This window comes from Monodon monoceros, unplaced genomic scaffold (assembly GCF_005190385.1).
Source record: "Monodon monoceros isolate NGI ecotype Baffin Bay Population unplaced genomic scaffold, NGI_Narwhal_1 Super_Scaffold_2, whole genome shotgun sequence".
NCBI lineage: Eukaryota > Metazoa > Chordata > Mammalia > Artiodactyla > Monodontidae > Monodon > Monodon monoceros.
The window spans coordinates 49,445,562-49,469,492 of NW_021703776.1; the positions used below are offsets into that span (position 1 = coordinate 49,445,562).

The following is a 23,931-nucleotide window of genomic DNA, read 5'->3' on the forward strand; positions in this document are numbered from 1 at the left end:
GGTGGAACTTCTGGAAAAGTTTTAGTTTTTTTAAGGGACATAATTGGCTGGCATGTATTTTGTCCATGATAAACTAATTTTAAAAGATGAAACTATATGAGACAAGTAGGTTGAATGAAATTACAAAGAGGAGTGCATTAAAAAAAAATACCAGCAGTAAAATCTCTTTAAGAATTAAAATGACAGCCTAAAAATAAAAAATAAATAGGCCTTTAAAAATATTAGTTTACTGCAGACAATTTATATTCTTCTTCTTTGTTTTAAAGGATGACTTCCACGCACACCTTCCAGCTTGTCCTCTGGAGACTTCGGCACAGATGAAATTACCTAGTTTAAAAAAAAGAGAACCACCAACACTATAATTTTTATAGTACAAGAGTAATAAACCATTAGAATAGGTAGGATATACATCCAGTAGTTTAATCTTTGCCATCACATTTAAGGCAGTTAGCCCAAGTTCAAGGTGCAGCCTACGATCTAGGCACAGAGCAAAGTTTTCTGTCCAAACATTGATGGGAGTAAAATTTCTAAAGCTATTTAACAAGAAAGAAATTTTGAGGGGAGAAAAGTAAACATATGCTCTACTTTAACATTCCTTTATAGATCTGTTATTTTATGATGAAGTCACTTGTAATTTTATAAATACAGATAGATACCCTGGTTATGCATAACTTGAAACACTTATAATATTTGATATATTTAGAGACATTGAGGCTCCAGTGGGCATGGGGGATGAAAAATTTAAAGAAATAAGCAGAAAATGCTAGAATCCTCAATTTCTTAGGGAAAAATGAAATCAAATACATCAGAACAACGTAGACAGTATAAGTTAAAGCACAGTAAGACAGTCTTCACTTAAAATGGAAAATTATTACAAACTGTATTTAGTGTTTCTCCTTTTTGTTGTTCTACTATTTCTATATCTAGGATTTGGACCTAACTCTTTTTTTCTGGAAAATACAGTCAGCTCTGTCTAAGATAGCTATGTATCTGTATCTATGTCTCAGTTTAGTTGTATCTGAAGGAAGGGTGCCAGTACAAGCAAAAAAATGTTTAAAGAGGCTTAAGCATAAAAACTGTGTCCGTGGATTTTTATTATTATAAAACAATTCCTCATCCTCAACTGGATAATTTTGAGGTTAAAAAAGGGTACATAAAGAATCTACCTTAGCCTCTCTTAATTACATTGTAAAATACATGTACAACTATGTGAAAAGCACTTTCTGAACCTGAGTTCAAGTATAAGAGAATGGTCTTTCTCCAGCAGATTATGATCTCTGAAAGGCTTGCCCCACGATAAGGTATTTTTCAAACGCTAACTCAAATGTTAACTTTCTTTTATTTGTGCTTAGAAAATGGTTATGTAAATAACATTAAAAAACTGCTACCTAAGTAGAACAATCTAGCTCTAAACTATTTAAGAAATTTAAAATTCAGACCTTAAGGCCTAATCTTTAGAAATCTCACCTTCCTTTATGGCTATCTGTATCAAAGAAGCAAAATAAGCATTTGAATTTTATGTAATTTGTAATTTTGAACTTGAGAAATAAATTGTAATAATTTTCCCTCAATGCAGTAGTTCTCTATGTTGGCTCATATTAGAACTATCTGGAGAGCTTTTAAAAAAGGGAGGGCCTGGGCTCCATTCTCCCAGATTGATCTAACTGGCTAAAACTACTGCTTTTATATTTTCTACTTAGAGTGATATAAAATATGTTTAAAGCAAGGATTAAAGGTATCAAAGCAAATACATATCTGTGAGTCAAATTCAGTTATTGTACTTCAATAGAGAATTGTAGGAAACACATCTAAAAAGTAAAAATGAAAAAAACAAGAATGATAATACTGTAGTTCCCAGAAATAAGTCTCCATTCAGTTGTTAGTCCCGTAACCAAATCGTCTCTTAAAACATTTTTTTTTTTTTAAATGATCTTACCTCTTTAAGTTTACTCCGAATTAAATTCGCTGTTGTATTCAACGAGTCATCATGCATGTCTACTTTAGGAATGTCTGGTAACTGAGGGCCAATCATAACCTCATTACTACTTGTGCTTGCTTCAAGAAGAGTTCCATGTTTACAATCATCTTCTCTTCTTCTTTTCCGCTCCTGCAGTTGTGTTGTCCTAGGCATAAATCTGTCAACTGCCTCTGAAGGAGTAATAGCCTTCTGTGCGCCAGGGAAGGCCAATGAATTTTTCAAAGTTTTCATCTGCATTTTCTGCAGGGAGTCATAGTGGTTACAATGCTCCAGTGTTTCATCATGGTTTCTACCATCCTGAGACGAGTTTGATGCTCTGTCCACATGTTCTCCTGATGAACATGTACATTTGGGGGAGAAACAGCACAAAGGCAACTCACAAGAATAAGGAAGACAAAGATCTGAGTTCCCAGTAGATGTGTTCAAAGAGGCTGCAGGAAATCCAGAGGTCTTCGAATAGAAGTCCTGTCTAAAATCTTTTGTATCTTTATGCTTCTTTGTCATGTAATGATCTTTATATTAGAATTTAAAAGGTGAGAGAAAGGGAAACAGAAATGGTTCATTTATTGTTTTCATCATTCAGAAACATGTACTTTTAAAAAGAAACATTACTTTAAGATGTTAATGAACACTACCCTAAAAAATTTACTTCTTGAGTAGGGAATACATTCACATGGTTTAAAAGCTAAAAAGGATATCTGTCCAGTATGTCTTACCTTTCTTCCTCCCACTTACCCCTCTTTTTCTCCTGTAATACCCATTTCTCTTAACCTTTCTGCTTTCCAGTTAACTCTAAATCTTGCAGAGTTTTTCCATGTCATTACATAGAAAACTTTATGGCTTCAAAGTATTTTACTATATGAATGTATGATGCTGCTTAGTTTGTATTTGTAGCTTTTAAAGGAGACAATACGCTGGGTCCGTATTTTATCATTTCTTTGGTCACACATACAGGTTTTCCTGAAGCTAGTTATTCACACAGGTTAAAGTTCAGCATCTACAACTGACCAGAGACTCCCAACAGCTCTCGCCAAAATTTTAGGTAAGTTTTACACTTTATTTCTCTCTTTACATTGCCACATGCCCCTTACTCAATCAGCCATAAACTCATCATATTTGATAGCTGTATGGACACTGTCTTTGTCTTTTAACCAAAGGGTGGAAATTTGGTAATTTGAGCCTCTGGAACTATTCAGATTTCAGACCACACACATTATCTTAGTCCAATTCTGACTGCTCTAGTTCTACAGTCCATGTGCCAGATCCTATGACTCCATTCCGTGCACTGGGAATTTGTGTCTAGGGCAACTTGGATGGGCATATTGGGCATCTGGCCAGCTGGTGTTCATCAAAAGTGGAACTTATCCACTTTTTGCAGTTGTAACTGGCCTGCACATCAGAGGTGTTTCTCACTGCCTTTTGGTCAAAGCCTTAATTCCTCAGCATGGACACGGGCTTTTCAGGCTTTACTTCCTGTCTCCTTTTCTCTTATCTCTCACTGAAGCTGTGTTGTGGTTATCATGTACTACTCACTGTTCCTTAAAATGCATGATGCTCATTTATTCCTCTGGCCCATCTTTCCATCTCTTCCTCTCCCCTTCCAAGTAATGTCTACTTACCCTTCAGAACTCAGCCACCTCTCTCATCCTTAGGAAGCCTTCCAATGAAACAACACCTCTCCCTTCCCAGCCCAGATTACACAGCATTCTGTAAAGAACCCTGTAGTCTACAGATATTGAAAATTGTGATCCTTTACTTGTCTGTTTTCTCACTAGACTGGGAACTCCATGATGATAAACGTAGCAAAATATCTGACACGTAGGAGGTGTTGTTTAGTAATAGGCTTTCCATACCTTTATTTTTAGTAGTTCTTGCTACATAAGCATTCCTCTCTTGTAATTTTTTTCTGGTTTCTTCAACTGTCTCAAATTCTGGAGCATAGCACACATGAAGCAATCCACCAAAGAAACTTTGTTCATCCATTTTTCTCTTGGCTACCCTAAACAGAAATACATATCATGGTTTACTAATCTAGATTTATTTAGGATGAAAGCTTAACTAGTATACAATACACTGATCTAAAGAGCAAAGTCCAGCTTTTGCTGTGTATATATATTCTATAGCTTGGGAATTAAGATGCTCTGCTTATGGATGGTATTGACCCTACTGATCCACTGCATACTCTCTTAGAGCCTTTCCTCCCCTCTCCCAAGAGTCTTAATAGGTTTTAACTAAGTCATCCACACAAGCGAGATTCCCTTTAACCAATATAGGGTCCAGCTTGTTGGTCTGAGGTACACAATCTGTGGTCATGAAATAGAGATTTTTCTCTGTGTTAAGTTAAATGGCGCTTGAGAGTTAGCTCATACCTAATTTAGCCTTTTCAGCACAATGTTTTCCTATAATGGAATTCATATGTAAGAAATTAGTTAAAAATATTATTATTGTAAACCTTCAATAATGGAGGAAATATTGAATATGTAACAAATAGTGAGAAAATAAGAGGATGATATTCATTCAACAAATACTTATTAAACATCTATGACGGGCTTCCCTGGTGGCACAGTGGTTGAGAATCTGCTTGCCAATGCAGGGGACAAGGGTTCGAGCCCTGGTCTGGGAGGATCCCACATGCTGCGGAGCAACTGGGCCCGTGAGCCACAACTACTGAGGCTGCGCGTCTGGAGCCTGTGCTCCGCAACAAGAGAGGCCGCGATAGTGAGACGCCCGCGCACCGCGATGAAGAGTGGCCCCCGCTTGCCACAACTAGAGAAAGCCCTCGCACAGAAACGAAGACCCAACACAGCAAAAATAAATAAATTAATTAATAAACTCCTACCCCCAACATCTTAAAAACAAAACAAAACAAACAAAAAAAAATCTATGACTGGCCAGGAATTACTAAAATAATTAAGTACTTCTGTGCCCAGGGAAAATGATAAGAAATATTCATTGAGATTTTACCACGTACCAGGCAGTGTCCTAAATGCTTAAATGCTTCACTTGAATTAACACTTTACAACAATCTTATGATGAAACTAAGGCCTGGGGAGATTTATAACTTGGCCATACCCACATTGGTTTGTGGAGCTAGGATTCAAATCCAGATGTCACACTGCATGGTCTACTGTCCTAGGTGGTGTGGGAGATGTAAAAACTCCTTAGAATGAATGCACAATGAGAAAATATGCTTCCCTCACCATAAGGAGCTGGCAAGTTGGTTAGAGCAGTGAGATTATACATAAGAGCAACCGGACAACACTACATGACCCTGTGTACCCAAGTGTTATTTGTAGCACAGAAAAGAAAATAAGAATTTTAATAGCCATGGAAGGATGGGTCTTGGAGTGTATTAGTGACAAGAATAGGAATCAACATAAAAAGAGATAAGGCATTTCACATTTCAGCCTTATTGGAGCAGAGAGTTTATTTTATATATAGAAGGATAGAAAAGATGGGGTCAATTCACATAGGTGCATAACAATAAGAAACTCAACAGCTAATCTTTTTTTAAGATTTTTTTGATGTGAACCATTTTAAAAGTCTTTATTGACTTTGTTACAATATCGCTTCTGTTTTATGTTTTGGTTTTTTGGCTGCGAGGCATGTGGGATCTTAGCTCCCCGACCAGGGATCGAACCTGCACCCCCTGCACTGGAAGGCGAAGTCTTAATCGCTGGACAGCCAGGGAAGTCCCTCAACGGCTAATGTTCTGAACAGAAGGCATTTGCTAATCCCTTTACGTGAATTATCTCATTTCATCCTCACACAACTTCAATAAGTAGATCCTTTTACCATATGGATTTTACAGAATACGAAAACAGGTTTAATGGGGTTGAATAACTTGTCCAAGGTCACAATGTTAGTAAGCAGTGGAACCTGAAAACTTACTCCAAACCCAATCTTTAATCTACCACACTACACGACAGAAAATTGTTAAGTATGGGAATGATCTATGGACAGAGTTTTGGTAAAGCTAACACTTAAAAAAACTGGAGAAAAATAATAACGGCCATGTTAGGTTATTGGGTAATTCAGGAATGAATGAGAGAGGCCAAAACGATACCAATGGGAATGGAGAAAGTGAGACACTGCTTAACTTGCATATTACCTTGCACTTTGTAAATTAAGAAATTTAATAAGGTAAACTTCTGTAAAGTCTTCTGCTGGGTATTCGTCCAGAGCATTATACTGTTCAATTGCACCATACAGAGCAAATCGCTCAACTAATTCCTTCATCGCTCCCACTGCAGGAACTCCTTGTATTAATAAGTACCGAGATTCCAAATTGACTGTATATACCTAAAAGAAATGCAGACACATTAAATGTATTTCACAAATAAGCCTAAGACAAATCTCCTATTAAAAAAAAATTGAAAACAAGAACTATTCTGTTCAGAGGGTCTGCAAAAAATAAAGAATCAAAAATTTGCCCCTCTCTCTGCATAAAGAATTCACCCTACGTGTGAAGGCCTCTAGCTAAAGCACCTAATAGACTACCTTCAATCGACACGTTTTCCATAAGTTAGCTCGGTAGATACGACAGGAAAGAGTTAACATAGTTATTGAGCCTTACCGTGTGACAAGGACTAGTGTAAACGCGGATGATACAATGACTAAAACACAGCCCTGTTTTCACGGAGCTGAGGTTCTAACAGTTGGCTAAAGAGATCGCAAGAATATCTGGTACCTGAGTACCAGCGTTCCTCACCCATCTCCAGTGAGTGGATGTGACCGCAGCCTTTCAAGATTTTATTTACGTAGGCTAGGCATGTGAAGCTAGAGCTCACATAAAGCTACTGAGGACAGCGAATGAAACCAAAATCACTTTACCTTGACAGCGCGAGGCCGTCGCCCCTCCCGATACTTGGCCCGCGAGTCGCATACAGCCTTTTGGACGTGGTGGTCGAATACGCCTCCAAGCTCCCCGCCACTCGACGCCATCTTGCCGGTTTGGGCCCTCGCAGAGACGACAACATCCGCCTCGTTGCCCTCTTGTGTATCCAATAAGAGAGAGGGCTGGGTCAAGGCGTGCCGAGATTGGCTGAAGAATCGACAGCGTCAGCCATCGTTTCCTGTGAGCGAGAATTCGGTGAACGAGGTGCCGCCCCCCTGCGGCGCGGCGGAGAGGCCCGGAGAGCCGGAGCAGGCTCGCATGCCCCTCCCGCTACAGACGCTCGGCAGGGCTATGGGCGGGACTAGGGGCGGGGCCGATCGATCTTCTCCGGCTTCGACGTCGTCGGCCTGCCGGGTTAGCCCGGGTCGGCTAGGGTGAGCGGCAGTGGGAACAGTGCCTGTGGATGATGTGGGGCGGCGGTCGCCTGGCAGGTGCGGGGGATGACGGGGCGGTCGTGACCGTGGCCTTCACCAACGCTCGCGACTGCTTCCTCCATTTGTCGCGGCGCCTCGTGGCCCAGCTGCATCTGCTGCAGGTAACGCGCCTACCCCGGACGGGATTCCCGGCCCCGAGTCGAGGCACCTGGTGGGCCGTCTGCGGTCGGCCGGGACCCAGGTCTGTTAGGGACGCAGCGGCCGCTCAGGCCTCTCCCGGCGGCGGGACGCGGGCTGCTTTGCCCGGGCCGCCGAGCGGTTCAGAGGCCAGACTGTGGGCCGGTCTGGGCGGTCTTTGCAACCATACCACGTTTAGTGCAGCCCCGGGCCTTTGAGTTAACTTGCCGCATTCCAGGTCTTTTACTCGGTGAAACTGGGCTTTCAAACATCCTGATATTCTGCCACTGCGTTCAGCTATTCCTCACTCCAGCTTGGAAAAGCTTTTGAGAAGTCGGGTTTGTCTTTTTGGGTTTTGTTTTGTTTCATTTTTAAAGAGTGTTTTTTCCTACCAATGATTTCCAGGTGCCTGAACGGCTGTGGCCCGGGCCTCCAGAAGGAGGGGCAGCCTTGGTTTGTGGAGCCCCTGTAGGTTAACAGAGACTGAGCCCTGTGTCCCACGAGCGGGATAGGTTAATAAGATGAAGGTTCTTCCAGCGTCTCCGTTACTCGGAACACCTCTGAGGTGTGCTGGGAATGTGCAGTGAGATTATGCATATTTGGACGTATGTAGTTAGGATTACTTGAACCTCTGCTTTCAGTTGCCGTCTGAACATTGTGATTGTGGTAGTTCATAGCTCTAACCACATCCCAACTTTCATTATTTTAAAATAGAGGCACCTGGCCTACGAGTTTGAGTGTGCTTCTGGGGGCAAAAGGATAGAATATTCGAAATCTTTGAAAATCCTGGATGCCTAGTACCCCACTACTGGCTAATCCTTGCGGGAAATATTTAAGAGCTTGCAATAATTTCAAATATCCCACCTTTCCATTTTAATAACTACTTTTCTAGATTATATTTGCCCCGTCTTTCAAAGCACGTTAATTTCAACAGATCCTGCTATTATTTGTTTTACCATAAAGTAGGTAGTCTCTTGGCCCTAATGAGCTCCCTTCATGGCAGGAGATGAGTTAGTTATGTCACCAGATCTCAGGTAGATCCTGCCTGCCCTGTGCTCTCAGTCAGCTTTGATGGAAATTGTCCACAGTGCCTTCAAATCTCCACCTAATGAGTTTATAGGAAACACTCCCCACCTAATGAGTTTATAGGATTGCTTCCTTACTCTAAAATGTGGATGCTGTGTTGCATTCATCACTATTTAAGAATTTAGTGGTCTTGATCTATTTTAAAAATGTTTAGCCTTCAATAAGTATTCATAGGCATTAATTCGTAGATATATTTTTGAAACTTAAATCCCTTTAGCCTTGGAACAAACTGTTGTTTCGGTCCAGCCTATATCAGCAGAATAGGCCAACTTTTCTCCCCAACTAGAAAAGTAATACATGTTTTATAGGAAATTTGGAAAGAATGGAAAATTATAAACAAGAAAATAAAGTTACCCATAATCCCCAAACCTAAAGATAACTAATGTTAACAGTTTGAATCAAACCTTCTAGTTTTGTTTCTAATCTCTATTTTTAACAGAAATGGAGTCCTACACACACCCTTATATGTGGTGTTGCATCCTGATATTTTACCTTAGAGTTATTATAAGTGTTTTATTTTGTTAAAAGGTAATTGTCACTTTTAGTGGCTAATTAGTACTCTGTCATAAGTTTGACATAATTTAATTGTTCACTGTGATGGAATGTTTATATTGTATTCCATTTTTAGACATTAAAAGTGATACTGTAATTATATTTTAATAAAAGTTAAAAATAACATATCTTTGTTGTATAATATATAATAAAACATTGTTTTATTTTCTGGTTATTTAGGATAGGCTCCCAGAAGTATTGAGTTAGAGGGCATAGATAATTGTTAAAGTAGAAAGTCATGAGTCGGGAGTTAATAGGTTGAATTATTTTACTTCAGCTGAAGCATTGAATACATAATACTGTATTGGGTACTGTACCCAATAGAATAGTGTAATGGGTAAAGAGTCAGAGTGATGATTTTCTGGCCTGTGTCAGATATACCTTTTTTTCTTTCAGTTTTGAGATATAATTGGCATACAGCCCTGTGTAAGTTTAAAGTGTACAGCATAATGATTTGACTTACAGGCATCATGAAATGATGAGCACGATGTTTAGTGAACATCCATAATCTCATATAGATAAAAAATTATAGAAGTAGAAAAAAATGTTTTCCTTGTGATGAGAACTCAGTGTTTACTCTCAACAAGTTTCATATATATTAATGCAACAGTGTTAATTGTATTTATCATGTTGCAAAAGGCTTTAAAAATACCGATGTTCTGGTTCTTCCTCAGTCCTACTGAATCAGAGTCTTGGGGAGTGGGCTTCAGGCATCTGTAGTTTTAGAAATATCTTTAGGCTACTTGGATGCACAAAAAGTTGAGACCCGTTGTTCTAGAATCACAGAATATTGATGGTGAAAGAGAACTTAGGTATCTAGGTCATTTCTGTACTTTCATGCATGAGGAAGCTGGCCAGTCCATTTCCATGCAGTTAATTTGCCCTCGTCTGTAACTCACCTGCATCATCAACACTCGCCTCCTCGCTGTTTCTTCCATAACCCAGCTTCCCACTTCTGTGCTCTTACTCAAGCTATTCTTCCCTAAAGCATTTTTCCTCATTCCATGCTTTTAAAAACAGCATAATTCTACCTCTTCCACGTAGTTTCAGATTCTCTGTTGCCCACATTTGTCTCCTTTTCAAAACTTCACTGCAGTGTTTATGTGACACAGCTCACTTGTTATATTCTGTTCTGTGTTTTAAGTATTGTCTTCTTTTGTTTATCCAAGTCCTGTTTCAGGACTGGGTACCCAGAGGATCCTTTAATTCAGGATTTCTTAACCTTGGCACTATTGACATTTTAGGCTGGGAAATTTCCTGTTGTGGGGGACTGCCTGGGTATTGTAGGATATTTAGCAGCATCTTTGGCCTCTACCCACTAGATGTCAGCAACACCCCTCCTCCTGGTCTTCACCAAAAATATCTGGAGACATTGTCAAATGTCTCCTGGGGGAGAAAATCACCCTCAGTTGAGAATCACTACTGTAACTCAGTTACTTTGTCTGCATTACTGAAACAGGGGAAAGGATTCATATCCACACTGAGAGCAACCAAATGAACCTAAATCACCCTCCAGAAATAGCCATTTTGTCATTTCCTTTGTGTTACCCAGGCCTCGGACCTGGCCGATCCTAAGGCACTGCAACCTATGGTTTCACCCAGCAATTCCCTTCAAGTGATATGGATACCATGGGTTTAGGCAAAAGCAGGTCAGTCATTTGTTGATTAGATTGAACTCCCGGAAAAGGGGCTCCTTTTTCTCTAGGCTGTCCTTTTCTTCTCTCTACCTGAGGGCCCAGGGGCTCTGTGGTCCAAGTGAATGATTTTTGACGTAAAAATGAACTCAGAACATTAGTCTGCAAAGTTTATATCTGAACATATATTATGACTTTATGGGGCTGATTACTACCTTTTGACCAAATGAATAATTGAAGTATTTTTCATATTTAATGAAGTTGATTTTTCCCTTTTCCAGGGAGTTGGTGGGTTCCCCTTTTTGATATTTCAGGGCATATTTCATATTTCCTTATTTAACATCTGTGGTTTTAAAAGTTTCTTCATATGAAATAGGGCAGCTGATCTGCCTTATATGTCAATGACTGATGAAACCCCGTAGAAAGTTTTTAGGGGATTGGTCACTTTGACTCTTATAATCTCAGCTCACATAGTTACAGCTGACCTAGTAACTTTGGACTTTGACTGCAAATCTGAGTCTCTTTCTACTGTATCACATTGTTCTCAGTGGAAAGATTTTGTCAGCCAGAGTGGTGGAACTGTCCTGTAAAGAATTGTAAGAAGGACTTCCCTGGTGGCGCAGTGGTTAAGAATCCGCCTGCCAATGCAGGGACATGGGTTCGAGCCCTGGTCCGGGAAGATCCCACATGCCACGGAGCGACTAAGCCTGTGCACCACAACTACTGAGCCTGCACTCTAGAGCCTATGAGCCACAACTACTGAAGCCCATGCCCCGCAGCAAGAGAAGCCACTGCAATGAGAAGCCCACGCACCACAACGAAGAGTAGCTCCCACTCACTACAACTAGAGAAAGCCCTTGCGCAGCAGCGAAGACCCAGTGCAGCCAAAAATAAATAAATTAAAAATATATAAATTATTTAAAAAAAGGATTAGCCAGAAATAGACTAACATGTTTGATATTCACATGGGAATATCAGTAATTCCTTTTTTCCCTTCCAGGTTTATATATTTCCCAAGGTTTCTTTAATAGGTTTGTAATTTTTAAATCATAGAAAACATTTTTTAATCCTTAAGCACAGGCATACATATTTTATATAATTGCTCTTAAGAAGAATAAATTTTATACTTTGCTTTTTTTTACTTATGTTTCCATAGTTCAAGACTTTTAAAAATTATTATTTAAGAAGCTGCATAATATAAAATTTCTGGAATGTACATAAGCTATTAACAGTAATTACCTCTGGGAACAGGGACCAGCCCTCACATTTTATGCTTTTATACTTTTTGTGCTTTTACCATGTATTACTCTTCTAATAAATAAATACTACTACATTTTTATTGATTACATGTTTCTACTTATTGACTTATACTTTACTAAAATGGTAAATTTACAGCTTATTTAGTAATTTCCATATTGCTAGACATATAAGACAGTTCTAACTTTTTTTTTTTTTTCATAGAGGAGTCCTAAGTTTCCACATAGAAAATACTGAAGAGATATGTTCTGGTGTAGTTTTTTTCTTCTTCTTTGAATCATTAATTCTAAATAAGTAAGTAAGGTCAAAGGCTGTGTAAGTTCATTGGCTACCTGTTGCCATTGTAAATTCTGGAATGGTTGAATCAATTTATAATGCCATCATAAGAATGTAAGGGTATTGGTTTCACCCATAGCATCACCATCATTGGGTACTGGAAAAGATTATAGCTTTTTTGTGTGTGTGTGGTACGCGGGCCTCTCACTGTTGTGGCTTTTCCCGTTGCGGAGCGCAGGCTCAGCAGCCATGGCTCACGGGCCCAGCCGCTCCACGGCATGTGGGATCCTCCCAGACCGGGGCACGAACCCATGTCCCCTGCATCGGCAGGCGGACTCTCAACCACTGCGCCACCAGGGAAGCCCAGATTATAGCTTTTAAAATGCTGTGACAAATGTGGATATAACAGAGTGCTATCAACTATTTATAGAACTCTTTTTGTATGTGTGGATTGCAATAATAGTTTATCTTTTATGTGAATCCAGAGAAGCATGTAAAAACTTTCAAAACTTTTCTCCCCCATTTCTTATGTTTTGAATAAATAGAATCAAGCTATAGAAGTATCCTGGGGTCACGAGCCTGCATTCTTGAGCTGGGTGGAAGGCAGACATTTTAGTGATCAAGGTGAAAATGTGGCTGAAATTAGCAGACAATTTGGTCAGAAACTTGGACTTTCAAATGGGGAACAGGTAAGCACAAAATGTGATGACAATGACTTTCTTCTGATGTCACATAATACAGCAATAGAAATAAAAGTTCAGATATATTTTTTAAGGCGGTAAGATGACACCTAACTTGTGTGCTACTATAACCAATCCAGGATGTTCAAGTTGACTATAACTGTTGTTAAGTCACTATCTATCATATACTCCATTAAGTCATTATCTAGTAGTCTCCCATGGTCCCTAGTTGATTTTGTATTCTACTATTTTACTCACTTTCCAGGTACCTTAATTTTGTTTTTGTGCAATTTTTTTTGCTATATGAATTAATGAGTTTTACTTACTATTATTGAACTTCATTTTATTTGTTTCTGACAGATTTTCTAACCTTCCAGGGTCATACTTGATTTTTAAAAATCTGTCCTACAAAAGAGAGTTATTATTTTTCCAGTTTCGTCTTGCCTGTGAATTTCATGTGCTTGGATTGTAAACTCTAAAGCTTAAGGACTTATGTTTCTCTTCATTTTATCATATTCACCAGTTTATGGTTTTAACTATTTTAAACTGCAGGAGTAATACATACTCAGTACAAATGTTTTACAGTTGAAAGTAGAAAATGTTTTTCCCTTTCTCTAATCCCAGCCTTAGAATGATTGTGTACTGTGGGATCTCATTAGACCTTCAGGATTTAAAGAATGAGATCATACATATTTTCTGCAAATTTTTCCCCCACAAACTATATCAGAGATCCTTTCCACATATTACAGACAATATACATTGAACATGTTTGTATATGTATGAAGTGAAATAAATATTAAAAATTGAATTGCCAAGTCTAGGGCACTGCACATTTAAAAATTTGATAGACGGGGCTAAATTGCTTTCTATTACCAGTTTCTCACAAGAATACTGAAGAATGTCACATCTATTTTTTTTTTTTTTTTTTTTGCGGTACGCGGGCCTCTCACTGTTGTGGACTCTCCCGCTGCGGAACACAGGCTCTGGACGCGCAGGCTCAGCGGCCATGGCTCACGGGCCCAGCCGCTCCACGGCATGTGGGATCTTCCCGGACCGGGGCACGAACCCACGTCCCCTGCATCGGCAGGCGGACTCTCAACCACTGTGCCACCAGGGAAGCCCAACATCTTTTTAACTTGTTTTGAACACAGACTAATTTTTTTCATGCATGTTTCTGATAATGAGAATAGGCCACTGATGAGAAATCCATAGGCCTAGCACTAGTCTTTTGCTTACCTTAAATTTTTGCTAGAATCTTAAAACTTTAGCAGCTTAGTGACCTTAGAAATCACTAACTTTGGTGCCTTGCTCTGCAAACCTAGGGAGATGGACTATTTTGCCCAGGATTGCATAGCAAGTTATAGTTCTGCTCTCTTTGAGTATATGGCACTTCCCTATGGGAAAAATCAACTTCCTATTCCTGATGTTGATGTCTTTATCAGCACCCTGAACAGTCCTGCTTGTTTTTAATTCCCATTTGCTTCAAAGTGAACTTCTATCCGATTTTCTGCACATTCTTTGTATTGTAACAACACCACGAAGGCACTGTCTCGCAAACAATCATTGATAGGAACAGAAAGTGGACTGGCTTGGCCAGGATGATAGCTTCTTGTTTTGTGCTTCCTTAGAGTCACCGCTTTCAAATAGGGTATATGGGAGGTACTGAGGGAAATAACTGAGGAACAGGTGAGGCACTTGGGGAAAGTCTGCTCCAATCCACAAAAGGCAGAGAAGGAGCATTTAATACTCAGTGGCTTTGGATTTTACTCCTCTAATCCCCAGAAATGCCCATAGAAGAGGAAAGAAAGTAAGAAGGTTAATTCCAAATTCTTGAGAGACACTAGGATTTCCTGTGTATCTATAGACTAGAATGAGGGGATATTTGTTTTGCTATACTTTTTAGCTGTGCATGATTATGCTTCTAAATAATTGGTTCTGATCTCTATTTCAGTGTGTTTTTTACTTTTCCAGAAGCAGCATGGCTTGAAGTTAGTTATAAAACTAAATTGCAGAACTGCTAGAAATAATAGTATTTATATATAAGATCAAGCCATGACTTCATGACATTATTGTTTTTTCTTGCATTTTTAACTTATATTTCTTTTCTTTAAATGGCTATCTTTATATTATTTTTTAAAACTTATATTGTGCTAGAATGTATTTTCCTTTATTTTATAATTGGTTGTAAAATAATTTTTTCTGAAATGCTGAGTATATCAGGGCCTACCTAAGGACTACACACAAACACACATGCACACAAAATTAATTACGTAGCTAAAGAGAGAACTTCTTATTTTCTAGGGATATAAAAAAAAGGCTTTTAATAGTCGTTTTGTACTTTAATGTTTTCCAGGTGTTTCTCAAGCCTTGTTCCCATGTGGTGTCTTGTCACCAAGTTGAGGTGGAACCCCTCTCAGCAGATGATTGGGAGATACTGGTAAAGAAAACAAAATGAGAACTATCCCAGTTTAAGGTTAAACTACTTCAAAATATCAGTGTCTTTTTTTTTTTTTTTAATTATAGTTGATTTACAATCTTGTGCTAGTTTCTGCTATACAGCAAAGCAATGCAGTTATACACATACATACATTCTTTTTTTTATGTTCTTTTCCATTACGGTTGATCCCAGCAGATTGGATATAGTCCCCTGTGCCATACAGTACAACCTTGTTGTTTATCCATTCAAAGTGTAATAATTTGCATCTATCAACCCCAAACTCCCAGTCCATCCCTCTCCGTCCCCCTTCCCCCTTGGCAGCCACAAGTATGTTCTCTGTGTCTGTGAGTCTGTTTCTGTTTTGTAGATAGGTTCATTTGTGCCATATTTTAGATTCCACATATAAGTGATATCATATGGTATTTGTCTTTCTCATTCTGACTTCCTTCACTTAGTATGATAATCTCTCGTTGCATCCATGTTGCTGCACGTGGCATTATTTTGTTCTTTTTTATGGCTGAGTAGTATTCCATTGTGTATATGTACCACATCTTCTTTATTGATTCATCTGTCAATGGACATTTAGGTTGTTTCCACGTCCTGGCTATAGTGAATAGTGCTGCTGTGAACATTGGGGTGCATGTATCTTTTTGAATTATAGTTTTGTCCAGGTATATGCCTAGGAGTGGGATGGCTGGATCATATGGTGGTTCTATTTTTAGTTTTCTGAGGAATCTCCATACCGTTTTCCATAGTGAGTGCACCAACTTACATTCCCACCAACAATGTAGTGGGTTCCCTTTTCTCCACATCCTCTCCAGCATTTGTTACTTGTAGACTTTTTCATGACGGCCATTCTGACCAGTTAGAGGTGGTATGCCTCATTGTAGTTTTGATTTGCATTCCTCTAATAATTAGTGATGTTGAGCATCTTTTCATGTGCCTACTGGCCATCTGTATGTCTTTGGAGAAATGTCTATTTAGGTCTTCTGCCCATTTTTCGGAGGGGTTATTTATTTTTTTGTTGTTGAGTTGTATGAGCTGTTTGTATATTTTGGAGATTAAGCCCATGTCTGTCACATCATTTGCAAATATTTTCTCCCATTCTGTACGTTGTCTTTTTGGTTTTTTTATGGTTTCTTTTGCTGTGCAAAAGCATGTAAGTTTGATTAGGTCCCATTTGTTTATTTTTGTTTTTATTTCTATTGTCTTGGGAGACTGACCTAAGAAAACATTGATACAATTTAGTCAAGAGAATGTTTTGCCTATGCTCTCTTCTAGGAGTTTTATGGTGTCATGTTTAAGTCTTTAAGCAATTTTGAGTTTATTTTTGTGCATGGTGTGAAGGTGTGTTCTAAGTTCATTGATTTACATGCAGCTGTCCAACTTTCCCAGCACCACTTAATAAAGAGACTGTCTTTTTCCCATTTTATATTCTTTCCTCCTATGTCAAAGATTAATTGACCATAGGTGTGTGGATTTATTTCTGGGCTCTCTATTCTGTTCTGTTGATCCGTATGTCTGTTTTTATACCAATACCACACGTTTGATTACTGTAGCTTTGTAGTATTGTCTGAGAGAGTTATGCCTCCTGCTTTTTTTTTTTTTTTTACCCCCTCAGGATTGCGTTGGCAATTCTGGGTCTTTCATGGTTCCATATAAATTTTTGGATTATTTGTTCTAGTTCTGTGAAAAATGTCATGGGTAATTTGATAAGGATTGCATAAAATCTGTTGCCTTATTGATTTTCTGACTAGAAGATCTGTCCATTGATGTGAGGGGGTGTTAAAAGTCTCTTACTATTATTGTATTCCCATCAATTTCTCCCTTTATGTCTGTTAGAATTTATTTTATGTATTTGGTGCTCCTATACTGGGTGCATATATATGCTGACAAGTGTAAAATCCTCTTCTTGTTTTGATCCTTTTGTCATTATATAGTTTCCTTCTTTATCTTTCTTTATAGCCTTTGTTTTTTTTTTGTTTTGTTTTTTTTTTTTGCGGTACGCGGGCCTCTCACCGCTGTGGTCTCTCCCGCTGTGGAGCACAGGCTCCGGACGCGCAGGCCCAGCGGCCATGGCCCACGGGCCCAGCCGCTCCGTGGCATGTGGGATCCTCCCAGACTGGGGCACGAACCCGCATCCCCCGCATTGGCAGGTGGACTCCCAACCACTGCGCCACCAGGGAAGCCCTAGCCTTTGTTTTAAAGTCTGTTTTTTCTGATATGAGTATTGTGACCCCCACTTTCTTTTCATTTCCTTTTGCACGAAATATCTTTTTCCATCCCCTCACTTTCAATCTTTGTGTGTCCTTTGCCCTAAGGTGGGTCTTTTGTAGGCAGCATGTTGTAGGCTCTTGTTTTTTAATCCAGTCTGCGACTCTATGCCTTTTGATTGGAGCATTTCGTCCACTGATATTTAAGGTAATTAGTGATACATATGTTATTTATTGCCATATTAAACCTTGTTTTTCAGTTGATTCTTTGCTTCTTCTTCCTTTTTGTTTTTCCTTTTGTGGTTTGATGATTTCCTTTTACTTTATGTTTGTGTTCTTTTCTTTTTGTGAATCTATTGTATGTTTTTGATTTGTGGTTGCCCTGTTTTTCAAGTATGTTAACCCCTTCCTATATCTGCTTGCTTAAGACTGATAGTCATATAGGCTCAAACACATTCTAAAAAACAAAAAAAAAGAATCTGTATTTTTTTTGATATCCTTTTTTACATCTTCGTGTTTATCCTTTTGCTGTTCCTTGTATTTATCATCACTTTCACAGATGGGGTTTTTTTTTTTCTCTCTTTTTGATCTATATACTGGCTAATTTAAGTGGTTTACTTTCCAATCATGATTTCTTCCTTCCTATATCTTCTTTTCTATTTAGAAAAGATCTTTTAATATTTCTTTTAGGATAGGTTTAGTACTGCTGTATTATTTTAGTTTTTGCTTGTCTGAAAAATTCTTTATTTTTCTTCCTATTCTAAATGATAATCTTGCTGGGTAGGATATTCTAGATGGCAGATTTTTCCCTTTCAAGACTTTGAATATATTTTGCCACTCCTTTCTGGCCTACAGTGTATTTGTAGAGAAATCAGCTAATAGCCTTATGGAGGTTTCCTTGTAATTAACTCTTTGTTTTTCTCTTGCTGCCTTTAGAATCCTTTCTTCATCTTTAACTTTTGCCATTTTATTATGTCTTGGTGTAGGTCTGTTTAGGTCCGTCTTGTTTCTGTGCTTCCTGTATTGGGATATCTGTTTCCTTCTTTAGGTTTCAGAAGTTTTCGCCATAATTTCTTCAAATACATTTTCAGTCCCCTTTTCTCTTTCTTCTTCTGGAATCTCTGTTATGCATAGATTGAGATGCTTTGTATTATAAGTCTCTAATACTGCTTTCATTTTTTTCATTAGGCTGTGCCTGCTGTTTTAATTGAGTGATTTCCATTATTCTGTCTTCCAGATCACTTATTCTGTCTTCTGCATTATTCATTCTGCTATTCATTGCCTTTAGCTCAGCTTTTGTCTCGGCAAATGAATTTTCTAATTTGTCTTGGCTCTTCCTTATAGCTTCTGTTTCCTTTTTATAGTACTCTGCATTTCTGTCTCTAGGCTTTCTTAATTCCTTCAGTATTTTCATTACTCCCTTTTGAAGTCGGTGTCTGTTAGACTGAAGAAGTCTGTTTCCTTGTTTATTCCTTCAAGGGAATTCTCTTGGTCTTTCAACTGGGAGCATTTCCTCTGCTTCTTCATTTTGCTTATATTTCTCTTACTCTGTGAGTTTAGGAGAAACAGTTATCTCCTCTAGTCTTGGAGGGCTATTTATATGCGGAAGCATCCCTGCATAGCTTGTGTGGGTTTAATATTTTTTTGGCATGAGGGCTGTTTTTGGTTTGGATGCTTGCCATCTCTTTCCTCAGTGTGCGCTGGCCATTATCCCCTTGATGGGACCATGCAGGTGCATGGCCCGCGCACGCTTCCAGGAGGGGAGGGGCAGCGGTTGGTGCCCAGGCGTGGGACACTTGGTGGCGGCAGCGGTCTGCACCTGCCTCTGCAGTCCAAGATGGCAGTGGCGGCTTGTATCCGCCCCCCGAGTGCACATAGGCTGTACCCTGCTGCCTGAGAGTGCACATGTGGAGAAAGAAGCTCCAATGGTATTACTGCCCCTCTCCTTGCATGCCCCCCAACAATGGCACCTTACCTCTCTGGCGGGCCCAGGCTTATTCCTGTACTCTCTCGGTTGTGGTGCACCACACCCTAGCCCCCCTCAGGCTGTCTTCATGCAGCCAACCCCAGTCCTCTGCCTAGGTCTGACCTCCAAAGCCCAAGCCTCAGCACCCAGCCCCCACCTGCCACAGCGGACAAGCATCTCAGGCTGGGGAATGCTAGGCAGCACACTGACCGTCTGTGCAGGTCTCTCTCCGCTTTCCCCTCTGCAAACTGGTTGCTGCGCTCTCCTCCAAGGCTCTGAAGCTCCCCCTCTGTCCCAGCTGATCTCCCCACCAGTGAGGGGGCTTTCCAGTGTGTGGAAACCTTTCACAGTTCCCTCCCGGGAGCGCAGGTCCTGTCACGATTCCTTTCTCTCTTTTTTTTTCTTTATTCTTTTGTCCTATACAGTTACATGGAGATTTTCTTGCCCTTTTGGAAATCTGCGGTGTTCTGCCAGCGTTCACTAGATATTCTGTGAGAACCGTTCCACACGTTAGATGTATTTTTGATGTATTTGTGGGAGAAGGTGAGCTCCCTGTCCTGCTCCTTCACCATCTTGATCTGATCCTCCAACATATCAGTGTCTTTAGATTTCTCTTCTGTGACTGGCATTATATATTCTGAGTTGGTTTGATTTATAAGAATGAGTTGAGATTTCCTTACTAGGCCTGGAATAGACAAAATGTAAAGTGAATTGATCTTTTTGTTTATTGATTCTAGGAGCTGCATGCTGCTTCCCTTGAACAGAATCTTCTAGATCAAATTCGAATAGTTTTTCCAAACGCCATTTTTCCTGTTTGGGTTGATCAGCAAGCTTACATATTTATCCGGATTGGTAGGTGCCATTGTAATATTTTCCATCATACTCTTCACAGTAACACTGAATCCAAAGCAGAGGTAAATGCACACTAATGACCTTTATTTTCTACACAGTTGCACTAATACCAGCTGCTCCTTATGGAAGGCTGGAAACTGATAGCAAACTCCTTATTCAGCCAAAGACCCATGAAGCCAAAGAGAATACATTTTCAAAAGCAGATAATGCACATGGAAAATTTCATAATTATGGAGAAGACCAAAAAGGATTGACAAGAGAACTTCAAACCAAGCAACTTCAATCAAATACTGTAGGAGTCACTGGGTCGAAAGAAACAGATTCAGAGGATACAATTGACTCATCATTAATACCAAGCTTATGGACTGTGATAGGAAGCATTTTTTCTTTTGGGTCTGAGAAGAAACAAGACACATCCTGGGGGTTAACTGAAATCAATGCATTCAAAAATATGCAGTCAAAAGTTGTTCCTCTGGATAATATTTTCAGAGTATGTAAATCTCAGCCTCCCAGCATATGTAATGCATCAGCAAGTTCTCTGTTTCACAAACATTATACCATTCATGTATTTCCATGGGACCAGGAATATTTTGATGTGGAGCCCAGCTTTACTGTGACCTATGGAAAGCTAGTTAAACTACTTTCTCCAAAGCAACAGCAAAGTAAAATGAAGCAAAATGTCCTGTCACCTGAAAAAGAGAAGCAGATGTCAGAACCACTAGATCAAAAACAGAGTAGCCCAGACCATAGTCAAGAAGGTGGCAATGCCTGTGTGCTAAAGGTAGTCTGGAATGGACTTGAGGAATTGGAGAATGCCATTAAATACACCAAAAACTTAGAAGCTCTTCATCTTGGGAAAGTTTGGGTTAGTATAAATCTTTTTTTTTTAATTGAAATATAGTTGCTTTACAGTGTTGTGTTAATTTCTGGTGTACATCACATGGGTTAGTATAAATCTTATAATTGGGGAGGAAGTAATTTTATGTTGCTTGAACTTCCCCAAATTATGAACTAAAATAATATTTTATATACAAATTGAAAACCAGTATAATAAATAGTATCTAAAGTTCCTGCGGGGACACATTTCTGATTGCAGGGTAAAGTCCTTGTTTGGGTAGGGTTTGTGTATTTCCTGGCTAAGTAAACTTGGACCGGCATAAGCTAAGATTGGTGCAGGCCCAGAGAGGTCAAAATTATTTGCCTGGGGTTATTAGCTAATAAGTAGAACTAGGATTCAAACCCAGGCAGGCTGACTCTTGAGTTCATGCTTTGATTGGAGTGCCCTACAAAGCCTCACATCTTTAATGCCTGCAGAAGATGTGTTTCCCAGTTCTTGAAAGCAAAGGAAGGACTTGTTATGTATTGAGGGAAATGCCTAGTGTAGGGAGAGACCCACTACATGAGATGACCTGGATTCAAATGTACCCAGAAGGTCCTTACCCTGCTGGTATTGGCTCTTTAACTTGTGTGTGATGGAGAGCAAAGTAGAGCAGCTAGCGTTTCACCTTCTCATCCTGGCCTCAAATATTTTTTTTTAAGGTTTTTTTTTTTTTGATGCAGACCATTTTTAAAAGTCTTTATTGAATTTGTTACAATATTGCTTCTGCTTTATGTTTTGGTTTTTTGGCCACAAGGCATGTGGGATCCTAGCTCCCCAACCAGGGATTGAACCCACACCCCCTGCATTGGAAGGTGAAGTTTTTTTGTTTTTTTGTTTTTTTTTGCGGTATGCGGGCCTCTCACTGCTGTGGCCTCTCCCGTTGCGGAGCACAGGCTCCGGACGCGCAGGCTCAACGGCCATGGCTCACGGGCCCAGCCGCTCCGCGGCACATGGGATCCCCCCGGACCGGGTCACAAACCCGTGTCCCCTGCATCGGCAGGCGGACTCTCAACCACTGCACCATCAGGGAAGCCCAGAAGGTGAAGTTTTAACCACTGGACTGCCAGGGAAGTCCCTGGCCTCAAATATTAACACGAATTTTATATGAAATGAGTCACCAGCCCCCTTTATTTGAACCTAATTTTGAATGATTGTGAAATGAAACTTCAGGGTGAGAAGGGAGGAAATTGTTAGGACAGGGAGGAACAATGGGAAGGAAAGGGGGTCTCCTTTGTAGGTTTCTTTTACTCTCACAGTTTTACCTATGACCTTTATGTAGGCGACTTACAAAATTTTAATCCCTCAGCCTACATCATTTTCTAAAGCTCCAACGATGCCTCATATTTTCTGTTAGCTCTAATCTCTTACTTAAGAAGATCCCACTGCATCTTCAAAATCAAATTGTCTAACACTGAACTTACTATGACTTATCTCTTTCTATTAATGGTTCTGCCATTAGGTAGGAAATACCATTATTTCCTTGATATTACATGGTGAGGACGGGGTGAAAAAGGGATAACGGTCAAGTCCTGGAGAGCAGGTAAGATGGCAGTGAGGAGCCTGCACTTCCCATTCTGCTTTAAAGGTTGGGAGAATGACCAGTGAGGAGTGGCAGTAGCTGCCATCAGATACTCAAACAGGCTTGACTGGATAGATCAAAACTGATCACCTTCTGAAGAGGATGTTAAAAGAAACAAATGTAGGGGAAAAATTGAAATGTGTTACAACAGTACCTGAACGCCCATCTGGTTATATTATAAATCATGATAGCGTCTATCGTTCGCCTGAATTGATAGAAGTTAACATCAGTATTTATGCTATGGAGTATTTCTTAATCAAGCTTTTAACATATTTATATTTTTTATTTATTTTTATATATTTCAGATCCCAGATGACCTGAGAAAGAGGCTAAATATAGAAATGCATGCAGTAGTCAGAATAACTCCAGTGGAAATTACCCCTAAAATTCCAAGATTTCTAAAATTACAACCTAGAGAAAACTTAGTGAGTTCAGATTTATATGTTACATCACAGTTTTACATGTGTTGTAAAATTTCTAGTTGCTTTAGTTAAGTAATAAGAATGTACTCCTTTATGCTAGAAGGGCAAGGAAGTCTTTTTTCTTTTTATTTTATTGTGGTAAAATATATATAAGATAAAATGCTATTGTAACCATTTTTAAGTGTGCAGTTCAGTGGCATTAAGTACATTTATAATGCTGTGAAATCATCACCACTATCTATTTCCAAAACTTTTCCATCACCCCAAGCAGAAACTCTGTGCCCGTTAAGCCATCACTCCCCATCCTTCCCTCCCCCAGTTCCTGGTAACCTCTCATCTGTATTCAGTCTCTGTGAATTTACTTATTCTAGATCTTATATGTAAGTGGAATCATACAATATTTGCCCTTTGTGTCTTGCTTATTTCATTTAACATGTTTTCAGGGTTCATCCACACTATAGCATATATCAGAACTTCATTCCTATTTATGGCTAAATAATATTCCATTGTATGTATATACCACATTTTGTTTATCCATTCATCTGTTGATGGACATGGGTTATTTCTGCCTTTTTAACTGTTGTGAATAGTGCTGCTGTGGATGTTTATGTACAAGTATTTGTTTGAGTCCCTGCTTTCAGTTCTTTTGGGTACATACCTAGGAGTTGAAT

The 23,931-nt window shown here is 39.4% G+C and overlaps 2 protein-coding genes across 5 annotated transcripts in view; one reads left to right on the top strand and one right to left on the bottom strand.

The window, feature by feature from the left end:
• RBM48 (RNA binding motif protein 48) lies at nucleotides 1-6,956 on the bottom strand. The gene is made up of 5 exons (XM_029234494.1): nucleotides 6,812-6,956; nucleotides 6,090-6,280; nucleotides 3,832-3,977; nucleotides 1,937-2,490; nucleotides 1-327 (listed from the first exon to the last, which is right to left on the bottom strand). The coding sequence occupies exons 1-5, from the start codon at nucleotides 6,920-6,922 to the stop codon at nucleotides 241-243; spliced, it is 1,089 nt and encodes a 362-aa protein (XP_029090327.1). The 5' UTR covers nucleotides 6,923-6,956; the 3' UTR covers nucleotides 1-240.
• Nucleotides 6,957-7,200: 244 nt separating this feature from the next.
• Nucleotides 7,201-23,931, top strand: part of PEX1 (peroxisomal biogenesis factor 1) — a 73,102-nt gene continuing 56,371 nt past the window's right edge. For 3 of the 4 annotated variants that reach the window (XR_003795219.1, XM_029233384.1, XM_029233386.1), the window contains exons 1-6: nucleotides 7,225-7,410; nucleotides 12,777-12,920; nucleotides 15,265-15,348; nucleotides 20,265-20,379; nucleotides 20,478-21,244; nucleotides 23,144-23,263. Coding sequence is in view for 3 of the 4 variants with exons in the window: in XM_029233384.1 (XP_029089217.1) it covers nucleotides 7,279-7,410; nucleotides 12,777-12,920; nucleotides 15,265-15,348; nucleotides 20,265-20,379; nucleotides 20,478-21,244; nucleotides 23,144-23,263 (1,362 nt within the window). In the remaining variant the exon portion in view is untranslated. Of the gene's footprint in view, nucleotides 7,411-12,776; nucleotides 12,921-15,264; nucleotides 15,349-20,264; nucleotides 20,380-20,477; nucleotides 21,245-23,143; nucleotides 23,264-23,931 lie in introns of all 4 variants that reach the window. The other variant, XM_029233385.1, reaches the window with a different exon arrangement.